The 26,959-nt window shown below is 47.3% G+C and overlaps 1 protein-coding gene across 2 annotated transcripts in view; it reads left to right on the forward strand.

The window, feature by feature from the left end:
- Window positions 1-15,343, forward strand: part of B4GALT5 (beta-1,4-galactosyltransferase 5) — a 74,811-nt gene extending 59,468 nt beyond the window's left edge. Inside the window, exons 3-10 of one of the 2 annotated variants that reach the window (XM_055305524.1) lie at window positions 4,768-4,881; window positions 5,699-5,823; window positions 6,843-6,959; window positions 7,590-7,777; window positions 8,435-8,557; window positions 11,145-11,246; window positions 12,139-12,271; window positions 15,018-15,343. In XM_055305524.1, the coding sequence (XP_055161499.1) occupies window positions 4,768-4,881; window positions 5,699-5,823; window positions 6,843-6,959; window positions 7,590-7,777; window positions 8,435-8,557; window positions 11,145-11,246; window positions 12,139-12,271; window positions 15,018-15,053 (938 nt within the window). In that variant the 3' untranslated portion in view covers window positions 15,054-15,343. Of the gene's footprint in view, window positions 1-4,767; window positions 4,882-5,698; window positions 5,824-6,842; window positions 6,960-7,589; window positions 7,778-8,434; window positions 8,558-11,144; window positions 11,247-12,138; window positions 12,835-15,017 lie in introns of those variants that run through there. The other variant, XM_055305515.1, reaches the window with a different exon arrangement.
- Window positions 15,344-26,959: the final 11,616 nt, after the last annotated feature.

Here is a 26,959-nt window from a genome sequence, read left to right on the forward strand (position 1 = left end):
GGTGTAGGGATTACTTTAAAAATCAAAATCTAAAAAAAAAAAAAGAGGAAGAGGAAAAAGGTGTCATTTGGAAGTGCCCATTTCTGGGCAGCTGGAAAGGAGACCTGGCACCCCACAGTAGCCAGGCAGCTTTACCAGCTCACAAGCCGTTAATTTCCTCTGCCTCTTCCACTTCTTTAAAAGGTTTCTACTGGTGAGAAAGCAGGTTTCAATTAAAATTTTTTTAAAATATTTATTTATTTATTCAGAGAGAGCGAGAGAGAGGCAGAGACACAGGCAGAGGGAGAAACAGGCTCCATGCAGGAAGCCCGATGTGGGACTCGATCCCGGGTCTCCAGGATCACACCCCGGGCTGCAGGCGGCACTAAACCACTGCACCACCGGGGCTGCCCTCAATTAAATTTTTATGTAAAGAATTTAAAATTAGACATTTTAGGTTTAAAATTAGAAATTTCAGGTGGAAAAAAAAAGAAATTTTAGGTGGAAATGAAGGTTTTTGAGGGGGGGGAGGTTTCTCCTCAAGGTGTAGGGCAGGTTTACTTCCACTTAGCAGTTGTATATTTGGAGGCACCTGGGTGGCTCAGTCAGTGAGTCGTCTGCCTTCGGCTCAGTTCATGATCCCAGGGTGTTTCTCTGTCTCTCTCTGCCACTCTGCCTACTGGTGACACTCTCTCTCTCTCTCTCTCTCTCTCTCTCTCTCTCTCTCTCTCTCTCTGTCAAATAAATAAATGGAATCTTAAAAAAAAAAAAGAAGTATATTTGTGGGGTCTTTAAAAAATGACTATTAATTTAGTAATCAGAAGAAAAAATAAGTGGTGCTGATTTTTGTCTTTTGCTTTGCTGGTTGCTATGGGGCTTATTAGTGTTTGAAGGGAGTAGAAACGGCTTTATCTGTATCTTCTCACAAACCCTCAAGGTAGGATTGCTAAGGCTAGATAGTGTCTTGTCTCTTCTACATTTTAGTTTTGTTTTCATTTATTTCCTGTTTAGGTTATAGTTCTAAGGCTTGGTTCTGTCATTGCTCGGAATTACTATTCTCTTCTGTGATTTTTTTTAATTTGCTTATGAAAATGCTATTATAATGCCTCTGGGAATTTCTTCTCCTTCAGAGAAGCAAATGTAATTACCGTGATGCTGTTTCAAAGTGGCTTTTCCCTCTACACATGTGCATATCACAAAATACACATTGTCTGGTACATGTGAAAACTTTTCTTAAAGAAAATCATTTATATATTTATACACACACACATATAATTAAGCAAAATCAGAATTATCCAGAGTAATGATTAGTATTGGAGGTTCTTGACATAGCTTTTTGAAATGTTAATACCTTCAAAAAAGATCAATTTAGGACAGGTTTGCATGTACAAACTGAGGACTTGGGGCTAATTTCTGTGTAAATGTAATTTTGCCTTTAAGGTTCATGTTGGTTTTGTGTACGCCCATTAATGCAAGCTTGGTGTTTTTCAGGAAAGCTGTTAAGAAAAAGGATAGAAAGCATTCTCTGTCCTCCCCCGTCCCCACTGCCCCCCACCCCCATTAAGAGACTGAATTCTCTTCAAGTCGACTCTGAGTTGTGTCCTGTGGGCACTTGTAGAGCAGATAGTATGTGCCTATATAAAAGATTCACTGATTTTATTAGCTGTTGATTCTTGGAAACCCTTTCACAATGTTGTTTAAAAAACATCTGAGTCGAAGATTGTAGAATTCTCCAGCGCAAAAGCGAGTTTGAGTAGGAAGTTTTAATTTTCATAGAACCTGCCTGGATCCCAAAGGGGATCAGTGAGTAAGATGTTAGTACTCTGAAAAAATAGTACAGTGTAATGGAAAGATCACTAACCCAGAGTTTCTCTGTCGTGCACTAGCCAAGTCTCCTTGTACCAGTCGTGTATATGGTGCCTTGGTTTCTTTATCTGTAAAAACATAAGTTGGAGGTCCTCTTTCACACAGATTCCCTAGGGACGACAGGAAGGTGTGTGTGTGTGTGTGTGTGTGTGTGTGTGAGGGGGGGGGGGAGGTCAATGGCATAAACCCTGAAGAATGAAGAGAGCAAGAAGTTGGAAGTCGGAAAGCAGACGGACCAATGATACAGGGCTCAACAGACCCGAGAAGACAGACTGTTAATGTGGCCTCGGGGAAAGCTGCTAACCACTGCAGAATCCCCCAGAAGCTCAGGAATTAGCAATATCAAGTACTTTTGCAGATAAGAATAAGAGTGGCAGCTAAGATAAAAATTAGTTGAAAGCTATTTAAAAAGCAGTCAGATACCCAGATCCTTTCCCCATCCTGGCAAAAGACTAGAGACTTGATCCTAGACTAGAGACTTGATCACCCTCAGGGATGGCAAAATGGGCCCCTCAACTTGGGGCACCTGGCTTGACTTAGGTGCGCCCAGCTCCTTTCTCCTCTTCTGTCCCAGTGTGCTTGTAAAAAGGACTACACTCTTCTGGCAAGAGATTAGAGTGCTCTGGGGGCTCCTGGCTGGCTCAGTCAGAGAGCATATGATTCTTGGTCTCCGGATTATGAGTTCAAGCCCAAAAGAAATTAAAAAAAAATATCTTAAAAAAGAATAGCACTCTCTGGGCAATCTGATTAGACCAAAAAGAAAGAACCTAAGATATTGATGCTGGAGGCTTCCAAACCAGACTTCTGACCAGAACACCCTACAATGAAGAACCTCAGTCAGAGCCCTTCCAGTTAGCTGATTGGTACCCCATTCTTAAATATTAGCAGGTGACCAAGGAGCACTGTTCTGGAGATCAAAACAAATAAGCAGCAGCAAACTGGGAGAAGCAGGCTATGCTGGGGAAAGAAAATGCCAAACAGCTATCACATATGTGATATGTGAGGGTAAAAGGATTGCAAACATGAAAAAAGTATATTGTAAGAAATGAATATTCAGAAAATAAAAAGGACTTCTTAAAATAAAAAAAATAACAAATCATAATTAAAAGAAGGACTAGAAGGTGCCTGGGTGGCTCAGTCAATTAGTTTGCCTTCAGCTCAAGTCACGATCCCAGAGGTCCTGGGACCAAGCCCCGAGTCCAGCTCTCTGCACAGCGGGGATCCTGTTTCTCCCTCTCCCTCTGCCCCTCTGCCCACTCGTGCACTGTCTCTTTTGCTCTCTCTCTCTCTCAAATAAATAAAATCTTTCTTAAAAAGATTGAAAAAAATGAGAAAATCAGAGGACGAGGAAGTCCAACATCTAACTCATGTTTTCTGTTCTCCAGAAAGAGCGTAGGATACAGAAGGAAGAGAATCTTCCCCACAGAGGTACCTCTAGTCCTGCACCCAGATTCTAGAACAGGGAGGACATGAATTCCTAGACTGTAAAGGTCAAATGGTCAACACAGTGGGTAAGAATAGACCTTAAAATAGAAATGTGACATTTCTTGAACTGAGAGAGAGTTCATCACACTTTTAGAAATACCCAGTCACTTGCACAAAGACCTGGAATTGGCTTCAGATTTAACAGGTAGGTGTAGGTGGAATCTAGAAAGTAGTGGATAGCACTTCCACAATCCTTAGGGAGAATTGTTTCCAGCCTAGCATTCTATAAACCCAGCTAACCTATGAATCAAGTAAGAAAGAACAAAAACAGTCAGGTGTACAAAGGTTTCAAAAACCACTCCCCATCATCTGGTTAGGAAGCTACTTGGAAGATATGTTCCAGCAAGAAAAAGGGAAACATTGAACCCAGGCAGAGTGAGGGTTCACACTGGTGAGCAGTGAAGGGAGTCTCCAGGATGCTGAGGGAGGGAGGCTGATGGATGACATCTGTATAGCAGGTGCAAGGGAGAGCCAGTGGGCCTGGAGTGGGTCGGATGGTGTGGGACCTGCTTTGGGAAACTAAAGTGAGAGAATCCCTGATGCTTGTGGATGTCCTAAGAGGGATGGTGGTGGCAGTTAGGTCAGGCTCCATATAAAACAAAGCCCACAGACCAAATTGTGCAGGAAAAGAAAAGGAATCATAACTTCCCACATTTCTCAACTACAAATAGTATCTATAGAATAAATACTTCAGTGTAGATGCTAAAGACGGGCTGAACCACAGCAATCATAGATGTTTGGAGACAAGAGGATGAAAGTGTGTGTGTATGGTAGGGGCAGGGCAGGGAAGGGAGCAAAAATCCACAGGCCCCACAGTGGGAAGTCACAACAGAATTATCTGGAACAGCTATACAGGAAGTAAATGCTAAAGCAGTTGGCTAGGGGATCTCTGGGTGGCGCAGCGGTTTAGCGCCTGCCTTTGGCCCAGGGCGCGATCCTGGAGACCCGGGATCAAATCCCACATCGGGCTCCCGGTGCATGGAGCCTGCTTCTCCTTCAGCCTGTGTCTCTGCCTCTCTCTCTCTCTCTCTCTCTCTCTCTCTCTCTCTCTCTCTGTGGCTATCATAAATAAAATAAAAAAAAATTTAAAGCAGTTGGCTAAAAGAAGTGAAACTAGTTCCTGTAGAGAGGAAGACATGGGGCGGGAGGCTGCTGGTTGTTTTTTGTTTGCTTGTTTTTAATTACATTGTAGGGTTTTTTGGACACAGCATATAAAGCTATAGTAACAGTAAGAATAGAGACACTGCTTAAAATGGTGTCATCTGGTTAACCTTTTTATTGATGGGTTCAAATTTTTAGCTGCAGTGAAGAGCTAGTCTAGAGTCCTGATTCTGCAAAAGATGATATCTAAGAAAAATGCTTCTTTGGTATTCCTCTGAGACTTGCAGAATTGATGACTTGTGCCGGTCTGAGCTGCCTTTTTTCTTACCTCTCTAGATTACCCTCTTGACTTGAACCACAGTGAAACCTTCCTACAAACCACAACATTTCTTCCTGAAGACTTCACCTACTTTGCAAACCATACCTGCCCCGAGAGGCTCCCTTCCATGAGTGAGTAGAGCGTACCCTGCTTTTCAAACTGACGTGTCTGTTTATTTGATTAAAGTGAAAGGGAGATGCTCGTCAGGGAGCCTGCTTCTCCCTCTTCCTCGCCCCCTGCTTGTGCATGCTCGCTCGCGCTCTCACTCTCTCTCTGTCAAATAAATAAATCTTCAAAAAAATTAAATGAAAGGGAGAGAGTTCTCCATCTCTCAGTACGCCTCCACTATGTGGAGACTAGAAATGTCTCCCCGCCATTGGAAGCAGGAGATGAAAGCTCTGTGTGTCCTGGCCCCCTTCAGCCCCTCCTGCAGAGTTGCCTATGTTCCTGGTGCCATCTTCTACCATGTTTTTCAGTCTTTGCTTTGCATATCCCCCGTGTCTGGTGACTTGGGATCTGTTAGGATGTCCTAGAGAAAGTACAGGCAACCAGCTTTATCTTTCAGTATAAATCCCACACTGATTATAACTTGTTTGATAATATGACGAATGTCACTGAGTAAGGACCCTGTGTCTGTGCTTGCCTCAAAGTGTGCAGAAAGGCTCCAAGCTCAGCCTCTTTCTTCCCTCCTTCCCCTTGGAGAAGTTCAGCTGACACTCCCCTCAGTCTTAATTTCTTGACTTGCTGCTTAACCCAGTGATAGTGATGAACTGAAATGCAGGGAGTTGCAAAGCAGGGGAAGGGCCTCACATCTCTTGTGACAAACACAGTCAGCTGAAGAAAGCATTGAACCTCTCTAGAGAGTGAAACCCCAGTCATAGGAGGAAAACATTCTGTCACTTTCTGGCCTCTTAATTCTTTTTCTTCCCTCACCCCCTCTCTGTTCAGAGGGCCCAATAGACATAAACATGAGTGAAATCGCAATGGATGACATCCATGAAATCTTCTCTAAAGACCCAGCCATCAAGCTCGGAGGTCACTGGAAGCCTTCAGATTGCCTGCCTCGATGGAAGGTAGGGTGTGAAATCAGGCCTGAGGTGCTGGGAAGGGCATCTGGCCTTGCCATCATTCCAGGACACCATGGGATTCACGGACTATGATAATTCTTAATTTGTACCCTACGACCCAATGCAAAGTATCTGCATTCGATGGAAACACTCTGGAGGTGTGGGTTTCCCTAAGGATACTCTCTAGTTCCAGAAATGGACATCAGTCCTATGACTGAGCAGGACCCTTTTGTCTCCTTTTAAGAATACTGGTTCAACAAGGGGGAGTGTTGGTGGGTCTCTCATGCCACATTTGTAAAAGCCATCTTCACAAATTCAGTACTTGGTGCCTTGTTTGGCATTTTTACCATGAGTTTAGTACAACAAAGAGTGGAGCTTCCAGCCTGATGCTTAGTATTGCTTAGTGGCTTTCTACAGGACTACAATCAGGAGGCATCAGTGTGTAGATCTGGCTCACTTCTATTCTTTCAGCAAGTATTTGCTCAAGTGCTGCTTCTGTGCCAGTCCTGCAATGAACAAAGCAGATCTGGACTAGATGGGTGTTTCCAGCCTGTCACTGGGATATAATATCAATTTAATGACCAGCATTCTTTTAAAAATTCATATATATGTACGGATCATACATACATATAGATCCCTCTATATATAATCTCAAAGTGCGCTGCCTGTCATAAGGGGAAGTACTATTTTGTGGAGTGCATTTTAGTTGTATGCTTATATATGGACATGTTTGTGTGCCGGGTCATGGTGTAGAATGAATATCTTCCTCTGGGTTGTGGTCTAGAGTGAATTCATTCAGTGGGCCCACTATGTACAAAGTATGGTGCGTGTAAGAACAAAGTTCACTCATGTACTACAGGGGCCTACCTGCCAACATAGCTCTTTGTTTAGTTGAGGTTGAGGACAAGGCAACCTTCCAGAACACCCCAGAAACTAGCTGGTTACTGATTCCATGGCTGTGTCCTGCTACAAAGCAGAAGTCGAGGGGGTAACCAGGCGGCTTCTTCTGCTGTGACCCTCTCCAGGTGGCAATCCTCATCCCTTTCCGGAACCGCCACGAGCACCTCCCAGTCCTGCTCAGACACCTGATTCCCATGCTTCAGCGCCAGCGCCTGCGATTTGCATTTTATGTGGTTGAGCAAGTGAGTGGCCCATCCTTTCCTATTCTTTCTGTTCTGAGATAGCAGTTTAGAGCACTTTCAGCCAATCCACCTTTGGAGTGCAGAGCCAGCAAAACTGCAATCTTAGGATTGAGCCACCCAGAGCTGAAAGGGGGAGCAGAAAGCAATTCTATGCTTCTGGTTTGGGATGTTTCTCAACACTGGCTGACTTGAGTCTAGGAGGGAACTTTGTTTACCCTTAAACAAAGGCCCCTTGTATGGTGTTTTAGTCAGAGCTGTTTTGGGTGGTGTTTTTGGTCTTCCGACCCAGGAAATTCCCCTTAAGATAAGGAGCCATGGGTAAAAATGGCTATATTGTTCTTTCTTTCCTTTATGAGGCTGGATACTCCTCCAGATGCTGTTAGAGGTCAAATGCTTGCTTTTATGACAGTCTTGGGAGAGAGGAGCTTGGGCTTGTTAACCTTCTTATTTCTAAGGAAATTGAGGCCAGATGTCAAGTGGTTTGTGAGGCAGTGATGAGTGTGCTGGCCAAGCCATCTCTGGCTCAGTAACCTGTCCTAATCAGGTTCAGTAAGCTCTCCTATAGGCTGGGAGGCAGTGAAGATTTTGCTCCTCGAGTCCTTTTAAAAAATAAAGTCCTGTTTCTTATAGGTTGGCACCCAACCTTTTAATCGAGCCATGCTTTTCAACGTCGGTTTTCAAGAAGCAATGAAGGATTTGGACTGGGACTGTCTTATTTTTCATGATGTGGATCATATACCAGAAAGCGATCGGAACTACTATGGATGTGGGCAGATGCCAAGGCACTTTGCAACGAAGTTGGACAAGTATATGTATCTGTGAGTATCATTTCCTCTGGAAGAGGTTAAATCTAAAAGGATGCTGAGAGATGCAAAGATGGCAAAATCCAATTAGCACAGCCACAGCATGGAAACACTATTAGGCAGTAAAAAGGAATGGAGTCCTGATACATGTGACCAGATTAATGAACCTTGAAAACACTCCTGTGTGAAAGAAGCTAGTTACCAAAGGCCACATGTTGCATGATTGTACTCCCATGACTTGTCCAGAATAAGCAAATCCATAGAGACCGAGCAGTGATTGCAGGGAGGAGGGGGAACGAGGAGTGACTGCTAATGGGTACAAGGTTTCTTTTTTGGGGTGATGAAAGGTATTTAAATGGATTGGGGTTCATGGTTGCACAACTCCGTGAATAGCCTAAAAACTATGGAATTATACACTTTAGGTGAATCATTTGGAATGTCAGTTATGTTTCAATAAAGCTGTTATGAAACATAGCAATTAGGGAAACACGTAGTTAGCTACAAAGATCCCTGCGTCTCAGCATGAGGAAATGGCTGCAGGTGGTTCAGGGTAGTAGCACAGAGTGCACTGTGTCACAAAAGACAGAGTTCTCCAGTGAAATGGTGACTCTTCCCAGGGGAAGAAACCATCCTTGGATTCCCAGATGATCGAAGCTGTATGTCTCCTTCTAGGCTTCCTTACACTGAGTTCTTTGGTGGAGTGAGCGGCTTAACAGTGGAACAGTTTCGGAAGATCAATGGCTTTCCGAACGCTTTCTGGGGTTGGGGTGGAGAAGATGACGACCTGTGGAACAGGTACTCCCCTCTTCTGGTTTCGGTACCATCTAAAAATGCTACCTTAGGCTCCTCAGACCAGTGCTGTGCATGAGATGTAGGGTGTAAGTCATCTAGGTAATGTGAAACATCCTAGTTAGCCACGTTTAAAAAGGTTAAAAAAGGGCAGCCCCGGTGGCGCGGCAGTTTAGCGCCGGCTGCAGCTCAGGGTGTGATCCTGGAGACCCCAGATCGAGTCCCACATCAGGCTCCTTGCATGGATCCTGTTTCTCCCTCTGCCTGTGTCTCTGCCAATCTCTCTCTCTCTCTCTCTCTCTCTCTCTTTCTCTCATGAATAAATAAATAAAATCTTTAAAAAAAGAAAAAAAGATGAAATTAATTTTAATGTATTAATATACATGCCAACAGTAGATTTATCACAATATATTAAAAATAATATCCTTCTGACATATAATCAGTATGAAGAATTAATGGGATGCTTCACATTTATTTTTTCTCTCACTATACCTTTGAAATCTGGTATCTGTTTTATATTCATAGTACATTTCACTAAAACCTCCCCAAGCCAGAGGTCACATATTCGTGATGAGTGTACACAGATTTGCCTCTACTATCAGATAAGACTTGGATTATACAAGTTTGCAAGAATGATCTTATATTTGAGTAGTGTAAACTGATCTTTTTGCAGAGTAATAAGTAAACAGTAACCTAATAAGGAACAAATAAGCAAAAGAATCTCCACCTCTTATCTGTTGACTTTATAGAGGGGCTTTAAAAAAAAAAGTTAGGTGTTATTTTTAATTACAATGTAATACTTGCTGGTAAAAAGTCAGATAATACAAGGCGTATAAACCAAACAGCATAATGGTTTTGTCCTATTTCGTTCCCAGGAAGTAGCCATTTTAACAGGGCTCTTTCTCTACATCTTTATAACCATATACAAACAACCCAGACCCATCCTGTCTCTCTTTCCAACCATGTTAATATGGAGAGAGCCGCTTCATTATCTCTAACAATTGCATGGTATTCCTTTATGTAGATACATGATAATTTTATTTTAATCCTCTCCTGTCAAGGAACATTGTTTACAATTTTGAATATCCTTGTTCACCTATGCAAGTATTTCTTCAAATTAAATCCCTAGTTGTAGAACTACAGAGTCAAATAAATGCTCTTTCAAATTTGGAAAGTTATGGTCAGGATTTTTCTCCAAAAGAGGTTGCAGAAGAGTCTGAGCAGTGGTGCATCAACATTCCTACTTTCTTACATTACTGGTTATAAACCACCTTTTACATTTTGCCACACTTCAGCCCTTTAGTAGTCACATGTGGCTCGGGGCTGCTGTACTGGACAGAGGAGGTCCAGACATAATCTTTCTCAGTTTGAGAGGTAAAAATGGCATCTCTTCCTTTTAATCCATCCATTTGGATTTCTTAGGAACCTAGTGAGGGGGATCCCTGGGTGGCGCAGTGGTTTGACGCCTGCCTGTGGCCCAGGGCGCGATCCTGGAGACCCGGGATCAAATCCCACGTCGGGCTCCCGGTGCATGGAGCCTGCTTCTCCCTCTGCCTGTGTCTCTGCCTCTCTCTCTCTCTCTCTCTCTCTCTCTCTCTCTGTGACTATCATAAATTAAAAAAAAAAAAAAAAAAAAGAAGGAACCTAGTGAGGATGAACAGTTTTCCATGAACGTAACTGGTTGAGCTCTCCCAGGACATCTGTCATAATTCTCAGCTTGCACTGTCCCCAGCTCAGCAGGAGCCCCCGGGCACAGGAACAGGAGCTGGTTCACCCCAGTGCCCTGCACAATTCCCAAGCACACAGTAGACATTCTCTATGCACTTACCAAATCAAGAGCAAGAATGCATTTCCTAATATCAAAAGGAGAGTGTAACTTGGAGTTAAAAGGAGGATGTTGAAATAATATTCTCCCACAGTTTTAAAATATGAAGACAACCATAAGTTTCACATAGATATCCAAAGTCTACCTCCACGTATTATTTCTTCCAGTAAACCCAACTTGGGAAATCCTGTCTTTATCACATTAAGGATTAATAACCAAACACCTCCTTAGTTCTGCTTTCCCCATAGTGTTGTGAAGTTTTACATCTAGATCAGAGGGTGTCATACAAATTAGTTCATCTCCCTGGCGATGGGGGAGGTGGGCAGAGTAATTAAGTTCATAAGCAGGGAAAACACAGTGCTACTCTGGCTTTACTGACTTGCTTTATAGTAGTTTATGGACAGGAAAGATGCTGTCCACCAGTGAGAAAAGCATTTTTGATAGGTCCCAAAGAAGCCGGCAGGGAGAGAGTATGTGTGCACTCATCTCCTGGGGAATGCTCCCTGTTGGACCTGTTGCTGAGAACCTGCATCATGCCTTATCCCAAAATTTTGAATTTCGAATTTCTTTTCTTTTTCAACACTCTTTTGTATTGTAGGCCTACTTTTCTAAAGCCATGAACTTAATCCAGAGGGTAAGCAATTGAATATTTGGATGCAGAAGAAGTTCTGTTGTTTATCTTGGGATTTCTCAACCTCGGCACAGGTGTGGTCATCTGTGGTACTTGATCATTTTATCTATCTAGCCCAACGTTTTTGTCTCGGACAGAGTACAGAATGCAGGCTACTCTGTGAGCCGGCCAGAAGGTGACACGGGGAAGTACAAGTCTATTCCTCATCACCATCGAGGAGAAGTCCAGTTTCTTGGAAGGTTGGTAGTTTATTTACTCTTGTAGAGGATACTCTACAAATATCCTCTATATTTCACATTTCCAGATGTCCCAGAGCATATCATATTGCAGCCCCCTTGTCTTACTTCCCACCCCCTCTCCATGGTCCTGTTTTGGCTGCCTTATAGTTCCTAGATAGATTTTCATGTTTCCATGAGGCAGGCATTTGTGTGAAATCAGATTATCGGTGAAAAATACGATCATAGATCTCATTTGGAGATTGCTCATTTGACATCCTAAGCTTCATGGTCTTCTCTGTAGCCGATAGGGCCTTGGAGAAAAATCCACTCAGTTAAAGGTCTCTGTGTAACTTGCGCTGACATGACAAAGCAGGTTTGGCACCCATTCTGCGAGCTCCAGTTTGGAAGGGCACCCCAAGCTTCTGTTTGTGTGGGTGCACTTGATAAGGAAGTTCCATCCTGGCCTAATTGAGGCATGTCAGTAGAATGACATCTCCACGTGTTCAAAAGTGCATTTTGGTCTCGTTTACTGGGAGGAGGACTGTTCTCTGGAGCACCAGCTCTGATTGTGTGAACTCCACTGTCATAGGAGTAGGGAGATACTGAATGCAGACCCGGACCATGCTCATCTGATGTATGTGTAATATCTTACCTCCCACTCCCCCTACTTTGGGCAGGTCATTGAACACCAGGAGCCTTGGTTTCCTCATTTACTTAAGGAGTGGGTGCATTAAATGAAATGATGTCATAACTGAAGTACCCAGCATGTAAGAGAAGGTGTTTCTAATACTAACCACCTTTGGTGTGGTGCAGCTGACCGGGGCAGGCCGGTCCCCTGGCATGTGAGGCAGGAGCACCACCCTGGGCTTTGGCCCCTCACTCAGAGCCACCCCTCTGCTCTCTGCTTAAACAGGTATGCTCTGCTGCGGAAGTCCAAAGAACGACAAGGGCTGGACGGCCTCAACAACTTGAACTACTTTGCAAACATCACATACGACGCCTTGTATAAAAACATTACTGTCAACTTGACACCCGAGCTGGCTCAGGTGACCGAGTACTGAGATGAGGAGAAAACATGTGTTTGCTTTACCCACCACCACCAAGAAAGCAACCTGGGGAGTGAGGTCTTGGGGCTCCACCCAGGAAGAGAATAGAAATACAGTGTCTGATGAAGGATCACAGGGTTTGAGGAGAAAATGTGAACAGTATACACGCACAAAACGCCTTCACTGTGGATGGGGAGCTTCCTTCATCAGGACTGGCTTTCTATTTTCACAAGACGGATGTCTGTCCTGCTGCTCTCCTCCCCCCCCAACCCCCCGGTCGCCTACCCCAGCGTCCCGTCTCAGCCAGGATCTCCAGACCCGGAACTGAGCTCTGCTGTGGTCCTGGCGCCGAGCCTGTTCCTACGAATGGCCTTTGAAGCTTCTTGGCCTTCAGAGCAAAGAGGCAATCCCACCACAGGGCAGCTGCGTTTTAGGAAGAGCAAATGAAACTCCACACACCATTCTTCTCCATCTCTGGTGTTCTCTTTGGTTTCATTTTCTTTCTTTCTTTCTTTCTTTCTTTCTTTCTTTCTTTCTTTCTTTCTTTCTTTCTTTCTTTCTTTACCTGCTTTGGGTGGGGATGGAGGGTGGGGGGAGGGATTGGGGAAGATAAATAGACCTATAATAATCACTTCTTGAAGAAGTATAATTGTAAATAAGCCATGTAAAATGCCTTTTTTAAATTTAATTTTATAGCTGGCTCCAATTCAAACCGAGGATTTATATATTAGATCACTTATTTGGTTGGCAAATGCGGGAACTCAGTTAAAATGCAGTGGAAGGCTATCACCTCCCAAATTGCTATCGCTTTGGAAGGGAGTGGACATAGGGCATGTCGCAAACAGATTGAGACAGTCCAGCCTATCACTGGTAGCTCACTCCTGCCCCCTCCCATCCTCCTCTTCCAGAAGTCTTGCTCTTGACTTTTGCTGTGGACTCTCTTCCCAGTTGGGCATGTACAGTCTCATCCCCGTCTTCTGCTAAACAGGAGCCCTCCTGCTCAAAGCAGACCCTTTGGGGGGCCTCTGTGTCCACACACCCCTGGATCTCTGAACTTTATTCTTTGTTCTTTCATCACTGAGAGTGGTGGGGTAGGGTGGGTGGGTCAGTTTTCTGCCTCTTTTTTATTTTATTTTGCTCTTTTGGAACTTGGCCACAATTCCTGAAATCTGTGCCTAAATTATCAGCTAGCTTCAGTGATTCCTCTGAATATTTCCCTTTTCAGTTTCTGGAAAGATTCTTTGTCAACATTATGAACCAGTTCCTAGAACTAAGGAGCAATGGACTGAAGAAGCCAGGGAGCAGGTGACATTTGTGTTCTGTGGGTCAGCTGGGGGCCAGGGTAGACCCATCTGAGTTTTGCAGGTGGACAGACAATGCCAGGACCCAAGCCTGTGTGCTGGGTTCACACCCCATGCACTTCTTGAAGTTAGATTCTGAATTGCCCTTGAAGTTGTGCCTCTGTTTCTCCCTGAGCCAAATCCCTCGATTCTGGTCCCTCTTGCCTTCTGCAGGATTCTGAAAAATGCCAGTCTTTTCCTCTCCTTTTCCATAAAACATATTTATATATTGTGATTAGGAGTACTTTCTGAAAAGTACTTCATATTTTTTTTAATTGCCTTGTTTGCCTTCAACTTCCTTAATTTTCATGGTTTACATGGATGTGTGTGTAGGGGAGTGTATTTGTGTAGATACGTGTGGGTTGGGGTTTTCTCCGTTGCATGTGTCGCTTCCATGGACATATGATCCCCACAAGCTGTGGGAGTGATTGGCCAGGCCTTGTTTTTTGTTCGTGCTTTTGTTCTTTTGAAGAATAGAGTGGTATTTTAGAAAAGCAACTGCATTACAAAGCTCTTATCGGCTCATATGAGAGAGCAGGCTGCTGCCCTTGAAAATGCTGGTAAGTTGTATCCTATGTTTTAAAAGAATGTTGAGCATCTCATGCTTTAAAAGACCTTCACAACAGAACATTACACACAGGAGCTCACTTAGTTTTCCTTTGAAGTCTGGTGCCCAGAGCAATAAAGATTTCTTTCTCCCTTTTCTCCTGCCTCCCCCTAGGCCGGTGTGCTGGTCTTGACTCTCCTCATCCTTTTCCTTCTCCTGTCCTCTCTCATCACTGAAGGCTGTGAGCCACTTTCAGGATGATACAGCCATGATGTCATTTGGAAGAATTTGCTAGGTTGGGCCAGTCCTTGGTTAAAGATGATATGTGTGTACACAGCAGTGTTGTAAAATGGTCCCGTGCAAAGCTTTTCACAAACGTATTTACCCACCAAGAACAAAACATTGGCAAAAGGCTCAACACTTGATCTTAAAAAGAAAATGCTTGATTTGAGGATAGAAGGAAAGGTGTCTTTTCACTGCTTGAAGTAAGGTCACTGAAATTATTTTGCGATCATGTGTGAGTTTGTTTTATTAGTGTGAAATCTCTTACTGCGCACCGCTTAGTCATTCACCCACCAGGTCGAGGATCGTGTGGGAAACATAAAAGTTAAGAACATACAGCCAGGCCCGTGAGCTATTAATGGTGTGAGATTCTCAAGTTAAAAAAAAGAAAAAAAAAGAACAATAAGAATCAAATGTGACCTTGTGCGTATTTTGGCAGCTGAAATTCTTTTAAGGCTACTGATGGGTGACCCCTTAAATCAGTCTTGTCTTAGCTGCTTGCAGGGAAATGTTTCTCCTTTCATGCTGTTTTTCTGGGCGAAGAGTTATTGCAAAAATATTCCTTTTGACATTACAGGGATTCTTGTTGGAGCTCCTCTACCACAGACGTTAATAATTGAGCAACAGCCACAAGTATTGATTGTGTCCACTCACCGTTGACAATGGCATTGAAGGTAGCTAGCTTCCTTCCATCACTACGTTTTTTTTTTTTTTTTGAGCTTGCTCTTATGTTTTAAGAGGTGCCAGGGGTACGTTTTTGCACTGAAATCTAAAGATGTTTTAAAAACACTTTTCACAAAAATAGTCCTTTGTCATTACATTATTTACTCATGTGTTTGTACATTTTTGTATGTTAATTTATGAATGATTTTTTCAGTAAAAAATACATACTCAAGAACCAAACCTTGGTGATTGTTTGTCTTTGCCTAGAACAATTTGGCTATTTGGAAGCCATTCCTCTCTTTTTCTCATGGGAGTTCAGCTCCTCTGGGTTCCTTCAAGCAGCTTGGCTTCCAGGTTGCTCAGCTGACCTCTGGGTACTCCTGAGAGAAAGACAGCCCCTGCCCCCGACCCCTGCAACCAGACCAGCTGGTGGAAAGACTCAGCCAACGTAGCAAAAGCACTAAACCCCACCATGCTACCCAGGCATCCACCCACACTTAGTTTTCCTTCCAGAATTGGCCCAGGTGACCCTCATCAAGTCGAACAAGACACGTGGGCAAAGAGGGGATGAGAGTGGATGGAGTTTGGATCCAGAAGGTCCTCTGGGGTCAGTCCAGAGTTTGCTGTCTCCCTGGTTCTGCTTGGAGGTTGTAATCATAGCTTCTATTTGTTGAACATTTACTATTCACTATATTTAATGAGTGTAAAGTTCTGTGTCCAGGTGCTAGGAATATAATGATAAGCACAAAGGACAGGGTGAGTGGCCTCATAAAACTTACTGTGTCCTCTTGCCCCACACCCCCAGGTGGAAGGTATGATTAACATTACAACCAGGGTGCCTGGGTGGCTCTGTTGGTTAAGTGTCTGACTTACAATTTTGACTCACGTCATGGTCTCAGGGTTCTGGGATCAAGCCCCCCACCCTGGACTCTGTGCTCAGCAAGGGGTCTACTTGTCCCCAGCCCCACCCCCCGAGTAAATAAATAAAATCTTAAAAAAAAAAAAAGATTATGATCACAAGGAGTGCTGGAAAAAAAAAAAATACATGGCTGCAGACCACAGGTGGATGGTATGGAAGGTGTCCATGGAGGGAGGTGGGTGGCCTGAGGGGGGACCAGTGGGTTACCTGGTGAGCTGCAGGATCAGAAAACCATCAAGCTGGTGCAGAGGACAGAGGGCTGCACCAGGGATTGCTAGGCTAGGAGGAGGGCAGGCCAGATGCCTTGTGGAGCCTTGTGTGCCAAGGTAAGGAGGGAGATTGGGTTTTATCAGAGCAATGGCCTCAAGAGATCCCAGAGGTGGGGCTGTGAGTGATGTCATTAGACGTAATCTTAATAGATGGCTCTGGCTGCAGGGAGGATGGGGGCTCTAGAGAAGCAAAGGAGAAATGGGGGGATTAGGTAAGTACACACAATCATGCACGGACAGTATGGAGGAGAGACCCTGGGGGACACTGAGGGAGCAGGTGGCTGTTGGGATGGAGGAACTCACCTAGCTTCTGGCTTCCCCACTTGGGTGGATGGCAAGGCCATTCCCTGGGACAGGGGCCCTGGAATTGGACCAGGCTCGTAGGACAGCCCACAAGACTAGCTGTAAGTGTGTTGAGTTTGAGGGTTTTGAGGCCACCAAGCAGATCTGGCGAACAGGCAGATGTACATACTCCAGTTTGGGGGCTCCAAGGAACAGCGGCAACCAGGGTGGATCGTGAGTCTCTTGTGTGGGAGATGAGTGCAGATCTAGGAGTGGATGCAGTTGCTTTGGTGCTGAGTAGAGCAGGAGCATAGAGGGAGAAGGCGGCCTTGGCCCGAACCTCTAAGAGCTCCATTTATAACCTTTGAGAAGAAGAGGGAGAGTGAACAGAATAGATCAGAGTGGTAGGAGGAACGAGCGGTGGGTAGGACGGGAAAGTCAAGAGGATATGTTTGAGGGGGAGTGGTCAGCAGTGCTGAATGCAGGGAAGATGTAAGATGAGGCTTGAAACTCATTGTCGGGAAGGGGAGGAGGTCATGGCAGGGCAGGCCACAGGGGAGTGGGCTGAGAGGCGGCAGTGAGGCAAACACCTCTGGAATCCCAGGAAGAGGATGAGAAGAGAAGGCTGGGCACTGAGGAAGAGTGTGAGGCTCAGGGAGGGTTTTCGTTTTGGTTTTCCAGCAAGAGAAACCTGAGTGGTTTTGAACCACAGGGAGAGTCGACCAGAGAAAGCTGAACATCCGAGAGACAAGGGCTTAGTAGGAATGTTCTTGAACTACTGGCTGCTGATGAAGCTAAAAACCCTGGAGGAATTAGAAGCCCTTCCTACTACGTTCAGTTCTAATCAACGGCCGCAAACAGCCTGTGAAGACCCAGTGGCTGTTGAAAAAGAAAAAAAATCAAAGATCCCTTTCAGTTAGAAGTCACCAGAATTGGGCCTCAGCAGAGTCAATTCCTAACTTTGCCATATTACCACTTCCTCCCCACTCAAAGTGTTTTTTTTTTTTTTTAATTTGGGGGAAGTACGGTCCTAAAAATAGTAGTTCCCATTTATTGATGTTTGTTCTGTGCCGGGGGCTGTGCCAATTAGTCTTCAGCCCTGTGAGGGAGACACTCAACCCTCGGCTCATAACACTGGGGGCCAGATCATTCTTTGTACAGGGAATCGGGGAGAGGGCATTGCTTTGCTCTGTGCACTGCCATGTATTTAGCTGTACCCTTGGGCTCTACCCTCTACCGGCCAGTAGCAGCACTTCTCCCACCCTACTTATGACAACCAAAACTGTCCCCAGACATTGCCAAATGACCCTGGGGAGCAAAAATCCCCTGTCTGGAGCCGCTGCTCTGCAGCCGGGGAATGAAAGCCACCAAAGCCACTGCTCACTTTAGGTCCCCAAACTAGCACACAGAGACATCTGGGATTTGAACACCCGGTCACTTTTACCCCAAGGTGAATGCTCTGAACCTCTAAGCCACTTCTGATCCAACTTCCTTTTTTATATGCATGCTCTTAATGGCTTTTATTTCCAGACAGCTGATAAATATTTTGATTAATAAAACTAATACATGAGTACATGCTAACTGAAAAGTTTTTTAAGATTTTATTTATTTATCCATGAGAGACAGAGGCAGAGACACATGCAGAGGGAGAAACAGGCTCCCTACAGGGAGCCTGACGCGGGACTTGATCCTGGGTCTTCCAGGATCATGCCCTGGGCTGAAGGTGCCACTAAACCGCTGAGCCACCCGGGCTGCCCTTGAAAGGTCTGAAATCGCACCCCCTTGAATGGTAGTGGTTTGGCTGGTATTGATGATGCCTGTTGGTCTTCATGTATGTATGGGGAGATAAAGACATACATACTTTAAAGACAAAAAAAAAACATAAATTGTAATTACTTGGGCTTTTTTTTAATCCTAAAATTTCTTGGAGATACCTTCTCTATGATTGAAAAGTTTTCTGAGGGGCAGCCCAGGTGGCTTAGCGGTTTAGTGCCGCCTTCAGCCCAGGGCCTGATCCTAGAGACCCAGAATCGAGTCCCATGTCGGGCTCCCTGCATGGAGCCTGCTTCTCCCTCTGCGTGTGTGTGTGTGTGTGTGTGTGTGTGTGTGTGTGTCTCATGAATAAATAAAATCTTAAAAAAAAAGTTTTCTGAAATAAACCTCAGGGTCCCCTCTCTCCTCAGAGAGGCATCGTGTGAACAACACAAAAGTGCCACGTCCCTGAGTCTCCTTTATTTTGTTCCACAGGATTTCTTACTCTGAATCCTGTATTCTTACTGGTTTTTTGTTCCTTGACTGTCAACCTCACTAAAATGTAGTCCCTATGAACGTAGAGACTGCTTTGTTCTTGCTCTATCCCAACTGCCAAGAACTGGCCCTGGCACGTAGTAGGTTCGCAGTAAATCTTTGTTGAACAAAACTGCCTTCTCCCTTGCAACAGCTGTGCATACACACCCCTGTGTGCACTGGATGTCATTTATTTAGCTCTTTTCCTCCTGATGGACATGTTGCTTTCAGTTTCTCACTGTTGCACCATCTGCCCCACGGTGAGCACAGCTGTGTGTAAGTCCCTGTGCCTGGATGTAAGTAGGTCAACTGGAGTCTCAGAAGGGGTGTGGGGGGGCAGACTAGTGGTGGCCAACGATAGTACAATTCCATTTTTGCAAGATACACATGTTCTGGAGATGGGTTGCAAAACTATGTGAATATACCTACCAAGTATACTGAATGTACCTACAATACTGAGCTATGGGCATGGAGGAATGGTTACGATTTAACTTTCATTTGACACTTATTTTTACCACAATTTAAATTTTAATTTATGTATTTATTGTAAAGATTTTATTTATTTATTCATGAGAGACACAGAGACATAGGCAGAGGGAGAAGCAGGCTCCATGCAGGGAGCCCGATGTGGGACTCGATCCTGAGACTCCAGGATCACACCCCTGAGCCAAAGGCAGACGCTCAACCGCTGAGCCACCCAGGCGTCCCAACCACAATTTTCAAAATGATAAAATTCTATTTATTAGGGGCACCAGGTTGGCTCGGTGAATTGAGCATCTGGCTCTTGATTTCAGCTCAGATCATAATCTCAGGGTCTTGAGATCGAGCCCCAAGTAGGGCTCCACGCTCAGCAGGAAGTTGGCTTGAGACTCTCCCTCTGCCTTTCCCGACTCCTACCCATGCAAGCTCTCTTTCTCTCTCTCTCTCTCAAGTAAAATCTTTAAAAATTCTACTTATTAACCTCACCCAGTAGGTACGTCCATGATCTCCACTCGAAGCCTTTGTACCCCCTAGCACAGTAAGCCCTGATTAAGTGTCTGTTGAATTAATTCATAAATTCTTAAAAAATCTATTTTGCCTATATGTTTTTTGGTCATCTGTCCGGACCGGGCAGAATGACGGACACAAAAAAAGTCATGTCCCGCGTTGCCCTAAATCTCCATTAGCTCCCTCTGCAGCCAGGCACCAGCATCAAAGAAGGTGTAGTTGAGCGTTGTCATGGGCTCATCCTTCCCATGGCGTGTCCTTCCGTCACTCAGTCAGCCGGGCTCCTTGTGTTATCTGTCACTCGTCACTGCCCCTCCCTTTTCCTTTGCGTTGACAGAGCCCCCATTGTCCTGTCTTCTCTTGTTGGGCGGCTTGACTTCCTCCCATGTTCCTGATCGTATGTGTCACATGGCGATGAACCAGCCAGCACACTGTTGATTGCATTTCTCCGGGGCCCCTTCCTTGTCCTGTGATCCCCCTTCACCAGTCATAGCTCCCCTCTTTTTCAGCCTAACTCAGGGGTCAGCGAGCCGGGGCCAGCCAGCTGCCTGTCTCTGTAAGTAAAATTTCACCGAAACCCAGTCATGCCCATCTGCTTCCATGTGGTCCATGGCCTCAGGTCACCATGGCAGAGCTGAGTCGCCGGGACAGGCTACCTGTGGTCCCCAAAGTGAAAATACTTCCTCTCTGGCCCTTGGCAAATTTTTGCCAGCCTCTTACCTCACTATTCGTTTGATGTACAAAAAAATCTACATTTTTGTGGTTGAGCCTGGCACTTTGTATACAGTAAGTGAATAATTGGAGTGCATTGAAAGCTCACTTGGGGACATTAGTTTCGGGTGGGGGACGGGGGGAACGTTCCCTTGCGTCTCCCCATCCTGGGGACACTTCTTTGATTTCAGATGGTACGAGTCCACTGAACACCCAGTCTGAAGCAGCTGACTGTCCCAGTCCTGTGTAACTTTCTGTCATAGCACAGCCTAGGTGAATCTCCTTGTCCATTCAGCTGTGCCCTGACTTATCAACTGTCTTCCCCCACCCCCACCCCCAATCCCAGTGCTGTAAACTTCTGGAGGGCAACGAATCTCAGCTCTCCACCACCCACAGCAGCGTGTGGCAGGAGATGTTGTTAAGATCATTGCTGATTGAAAACAGAGAGAGAGAGAGGAGAGAGGGAGAGAAAGGAAGTGTGTGTGTGCAGGGGAAGGGTGGACCTACCAGACTCCCGGGTTTTTCAATTCGTCCTTCTTACCAAAATACAGGTCACCCCTGGTTTCACCTAATTTCTCTTTATCTGACAGCTAAGGAAACGGAGTCTGGAGAAGTGAAGTGACTTCCCCTGGGGGCTGTGGAGCTCTGGTTGTAGATGTGGGATCTGGCTATAGGGCATCTTTCCACATCCCTGCTCCTTCTAGAATTGAGAGCACAGACCTCCCCTACTCCTTACCCACAGGCTCCCCATACAACAGGGAGCCTCTTTCTGATTTGGCTATTGCGATAGGCCATCCATCATTGTTCTGGATTTAAGTCACATGGCTTCTGTCCTGAGCAACGTGGTTCTGCAGGGGTGAGGAGCGGAGGGGCCAGGGCAGGTGGTGGAGAGGGAAGATCTGCCTTTGGGGGTGACAGAAGGGTGGAGGGCTGTGCTCGTAAGGGAGCTGCATGGCTCATCCCCTCACTGGCAAGTTTTCTGCCAGCAACAAGCAGAATTCATTGCATAAGTGGCATAAATTACCCTTAGTTTGTCCGCACAGCGAATTCGCATGTGATGGGACGGATGAATCATTACTCCGCGCTCACGGTCATTAGGGGAACAGCTCAGCCCCACTCCACTGTAGCATGATGGGTGCAGGTTTGGAGGGAGCATTTGTACCTGCCACACACCAGGGGCCTCACAACAGGCCTGAGGGTGCTCCTTCTCTTGGGGTCAGTGGTAGCATCGGGGCTGTAGGGAGGGGACATTTCAGATGAGACTTGAAGGCCATTGAATCAGTCATGGGAGACAAAGGAAGGAGTGTCGGGCAGAGGGAAGAGCCAGGGCAAAGGGCCTGACGTGGAACAGCTGCCTTCAGAAAAAGAGAAGGCGGTGGGTTGGCCCACCGTGGAGGAGGGAGACAGGTCACAGGCGGAGGTGGGGCTCACGCCTGCAGGGTCTTGTGGACCTTGGCGAAGCACTGGGATTCTATCGGGGTGTCGCGGGACCACTGGAGGGTTTTAAGTGACGGAGGGAAGTGGTCTGGTGTATGCACTGGGGAGCTCCTCCGGCTTTAGACCACTGGTCTCGGACTGGGTGTTGGTGGCAGGTCAAGAGCAGGAGCGAAGACACCAGCGGGGAGCCTACAACAGTGGTCCAGGTGGCAGGTGGTGGCGGGCTCCAGGCAGGGAAGGGGCAGAGAAGCGGGCCACAGCGGACACTGTGAAATGCCACCCAGCTCCCACGGAGGACCGAGTCTGCCCTTCCAGGTCTCACTCAGCCTGCAGCCATGTGCCACGCCCCGCAAGGCCAATGTCTGGTTTGCACAGGGGTCTGAAGGCCCTGTCCCCTTGCCCTGATGGGGGACAGCTCAGAATAGCCACCCCAGCTTCAGACCACATCACAGCCCGATGTCTCCCTCGGCCCCACATCGCTACCCTCACTCCCTCGCAGATGAGGCCCCAACAAATGGCCTAAGTACAAACCTACCTCTGAGTCCACTTTCTAGAGAACCTGGTCAATGCTAGGGACTGATCGGACGCGCCCTAAAAATACACTGTGCCGCCCTGTGGGGAGCTGGTGACTCAGAGGAGGGCCCCACCCATCGTCGCCCAGACACCTCTGCTCTGTCACAGCAAGGCTCCCAACCTACCTGCGGAACCAGAGAGTCCAGTTTGAAAGGCAGAGACCGGAAGTGGGCTGGCTTCTAGAGGCACCAAGAACCTTCGCTCCTGATGCTGTGGGTTTTGGTGGCTTTCCCTGAAATTGCATGGGAGTGTGTTTTTACTCACCTGCGGCCACAGGGCTCTCATAATTGGCAGATCGGGTTGTTATTCAAATCATCCTCCCCCTCACCCGCGGAGAGACACTACCTACCAGTCTCATTTCTGGCAGGTTTCAAAGTTTCCCTGTCACCACATTTTCCAGCTTTCTACACTTTGAAACCCTGACCAAGAGCAGTCACCTGAAACAGCAAAACTACTCCTGTATTCTAAATTTGAAAAGGTCAGCTGGGCCTGAAGCTTCCGCTTCTGAGCCTGCCTCCTTGCTGGCTGCTAGGGTCACGGAGGGCTACTTTCACTCGCTCACACAGCCACGCACTAATTCTTGTATTTATTCATCAAACCTCTGATGTTGGGATCCTTCGGTGGCGCAGCGGTTTGGCGCCTGCCTTTGGCCCAGGGCGCGATCCTGGAGACCCGGGATCGAATCCCACATCGGGCTCCCGGTGCATGGAGCCTGCTTCTCCCTCTGCCTGTGTCTCTGCCTCTCTCTCTTTCTCTCTCTGTGACTATCATAAATAAATAAAAATTAAAAAAAAAAAAACCTCTGATGTTTCTGACCAGGGGCTCCATGCCGAGACACAGAGATGAAGATGACTGAGGCCCTGCTCTCAAATGACTCCTGGCCGGGACGGGGAGACAGACAGCTAAATGGTCCACTTCCTAATGATTTAGCCTGAATGATTTATCTCCTGGGGGTACAGTCACCATCCTATTTGGGGCCAGTTCAGAAAGTTCTGGATGCCCAAAGAGCTTGCTGTCTATTCTACAGGCAATGGGGAGCCAAGGAAGGTTCTTGAGTGGGAGAGTGGCATAATTAAAGGTAGAGTTTAAGTTCATTTATCTGGTTGCACATCCATCCATCCATCCATCCATGCGGCCATCCTTACAGCCAACAGATATTTATTGAGCTTCTACTATGTGCCATGCACTGTGCCGCATTCCTGGTTTCTGTCTCTGGCAGTGAACAAGACCAACCTAAATCCCTGCCTTCATGGAACCAGCATTCTGGGGAGGAGGGGGAGATTATACAAAAGGAAATATGTGGGACCCAGACATGCTAAGAGCTATGAAGGAAATGACCAGGGTGATGGCATTGAGAGCGACCAGGGACGGGGTCAGGCTCCTTCCAAGGTTGTTGGATGGCCAGGGAGAAGACCTCTAGGGAGGTAATGATTCAGCTGACAAAAGAAACAAGGCAGGGACGCCTGGGTGGCTCAGCAATTAAGCGTCTGCAGCTCAGGGCGTGATCGTGATCCTGGGGTCCTGGGATCAAGTCTCACATCGGGTTCCCTGCAGGGAGCCTGCTTTTCTCCCTCTGCCTGTGTCTCTGCCTCTCGCTCTTGTCAATCATGAGTAAATAAGTAAAATCTTAAAAAAAAAAAAAAGGAAAGAAAGAAAGAAAGAAAAAAAGGAAAGAAAGAAAAAAAAAAGAAAGCAGTTATGATGAGAACAGGGAAGAGAGGTACAGAATGAGGAAGGGCAAAGTGCAAAAGCCCTGAGGCAGGAAAGAATTTAGCTTGCTGGGGAAAGCGAAAGGAAGCCAATTTGGCTGAAAGGGAAAGGAGGAGGCTAAGGGAGGGTCTTGTAGGCCACGGTGAGAATTTGGGAATTTTGTGGGGAGAACAGCCAGAGGCCACTGCAGTTTCAGCCACGGAGTGACATGTTTTGGTGTTTTGGCTGCTGTTGGGAGCCAAGGAGGCCATAGGCAAGCCCACAGGCTGTGGCTTGGACCAGGGTGGTGGCAGTGGAGCTGGAGAGAAGCCAAAGGAAAGCAAAGACTGGAGGTTCTGGGTGGGGGTGACGTGATATCTAGATGCTTCTTTAGGATGTTTCCAGTCCAGGGCCCAGGAGAGAGATCAGGATGCTGATGGGAATCTGAGATTCATCAGGCAGTGGAATGGGGGTTCCCCAAGGACAGGGACGCCCAGGGCAGGCGCACGGTGTCCAAAGGCAGAGCTCAGCAAGAACGCTGCTGAGAGGCGACCACGAGCACTGGGTTGCACAGCTGGACTCGGCAGCAAGAATGGTGACCTCTAGAGCCATTTAGTGGCCCAGGTGGAAAGCTGGTCAGAAGACACTGAGAGGGTAGAGCGAGAAGTGGGTCTGGGGGTGCGGACAATGCTCCCCAGGAACCCGATGTGGGAGGGGATGGAGGACGGGGGCGGCTCTGGCGCAGAAGCCTCCCTCCTCTTGGGTCCTGTTATGGGGTGGGGTGTGCACCTGCAGGCATCTGGGCTTGTGGGGCCCACGGGCGTTCTCCACGGCCTGCCTGTACCTGCCCCGCCCTCCTGCCCCCGGCCTGGTACCAGTGCGGGCACCGGGCCAGGACTCAGAGTACAAAGGGAGCGGCCGGAGACCGGGCTGGGGCCAGGCAGCAGGCCCCGGGAGGGACGGGCGCCCACCCAAGCCACATAGTAAGAGCAGGAGGGCACACCCGTGTCACTTGTCGCTGGTCTCCTGCAAGGCATTGGGTGCAGGACCGGGGACAGAACCATCAGAGAGTAGAGAGGGTATGGGTGCACCCTGGGGCAGCCCCGGGAGGCGGGGGGCATCTTGAAGGCACCTCCCCAGGGCGGTTCCTGGCAGTGACAGGTGAGCTCCGGGCCCAGCCTGATGACGCAGGACCTGGGTTGGGTCCCGCAGGCAGCTTTCAGTCCCTTCCAGCCCCGCAGACACCAGAGACCCACCAGCTGGGTTGGACCCCAGCTCTGCCTCTTAGTAGCTGTGAGGGCCTTAGGTAAATGATTAAAACTCAAGCCTCGGCTTTATCATCTGTAAAGTGGGGACAACAAGGAGTAAACCCTTTGGCAGGAGGATTGAAAATGCAAATAAGGGGCGCCTGGGTGGCTCCTTGGTTGAACATTGGCCTTCAGCTGAGGGTGTGATCCCGGGATCCTGGGATCTAGTCCTGCATTGGGCTCCCCACTGGGAGCCTGCTTCTCCCTCTACCTGTGTCTCTGCCTCTCTCTGTGTCTTTCATGAATAAATAAATAAAATCTTAAAAATGAAAATAAGATCAAGCCCTATTCATTGCCCTGCTCAAAACCCTCCAGAGAGTTTCTTTCCCCATCGCCACGAGGCCCTGCAGGGCCTGGGCTCCTCTCCCCGGGTTTTCTCTGCCCAGGCCTCCCTGGCCTCCTTGCTGCTCCCCCATCCCACTGAGCGCATTCGCACTCAGGACATTGGCCTGTGCCAGTCCCTCTGCCCAGTATGCTCTTCTGTCAGCGATTCCTCCGGCTGTTCCTTCAGCTCTCTCCTCAGCCCCCTCACACTCCCATCCGGCTTCCTCCCTAGCCCTGAACACTACCTGAAAGGCTACCTGAGGGAATCCTCTTTGTCGGTGTCCCTGTACACCTGTCACTGAAAGGTGAGCTCCGCAAATGCTACGGCTAGATCTGCCTAGTTCCTGGCTCTTGCAATACCTAGGACATAGTAGATGCACAATAAACAAGCCTCTACAGATCGGAGCTACTTCTAAGTCCCTGAAAGGCGCCCAGTGCTGTGTGGGTGGAGAAGGGCCATGGAAGGCCCAGCTCTCCGTGGCCGGCTTCTCGCTCCCCCGTTCATTCACAGATTCATTCAAAACCGTTTCCGCGAGCACCTGCTGTGTGGCGGGCCCAGAGCACGATGTGTTCGATGTGTTCGCTGTGCCAGCTTGCAAGGGCACGACAGCGTGGCCCTCGATTCCCAAGCCTTCCAAGCCCCCCCATCGCCCCAGCCCAAGTCTGCATTCCTGATTTCAGCCCCTATCTGGGGACAGCCAGCTTGTCTAGCAGGACCTCTTGAGTCGCCCGTGGCCGTGGCAGCTGCTGTGTGGCTTTCCATTCCCAGGGTCTCTGTTCTGGCTGCTGCCCCAGCCTGAGATGTGCTCAACCACCCTAACCTGTGGTCAAGCTTATAAATGTGTTCACACAACCATGCAAGGGTCGCCCACCTGCCTCTAGGCCCTGCCCACATCCTCCTTCCCCTCCCGGAGGCTCCAGCGTGCCTTGACGCCTTCTCCATTCTCTGTCATCAGACTGGGCCCTCAGCCTGTCAGCCACGCTGGCTGCTTTACAGTCATCACCTCCAAAAAGGCACCCATTATCCCTGCCTCACAGATGGGGAAACTGAGGCCTGGCCTGGGGAGATCCC

The sequence above is a fragment of the Nyctereutes procyonoides genome, unplaced genomic scaffold (genome assembly GCF_905146905.1).
Source record: "Nyctereutes procyonoides isolate TBG_1078 unplaced genomic scaffold, NYPRO_anot_genome, whole genome shotgun sequence".
NCBI classification, from domain to species: domain Eukaryota; kingdom Metazoa; phylum Chordata; class Mammalia; order Carnivora; family Canidae; genus Nyctereutes; species Nyctereutes procyonoides.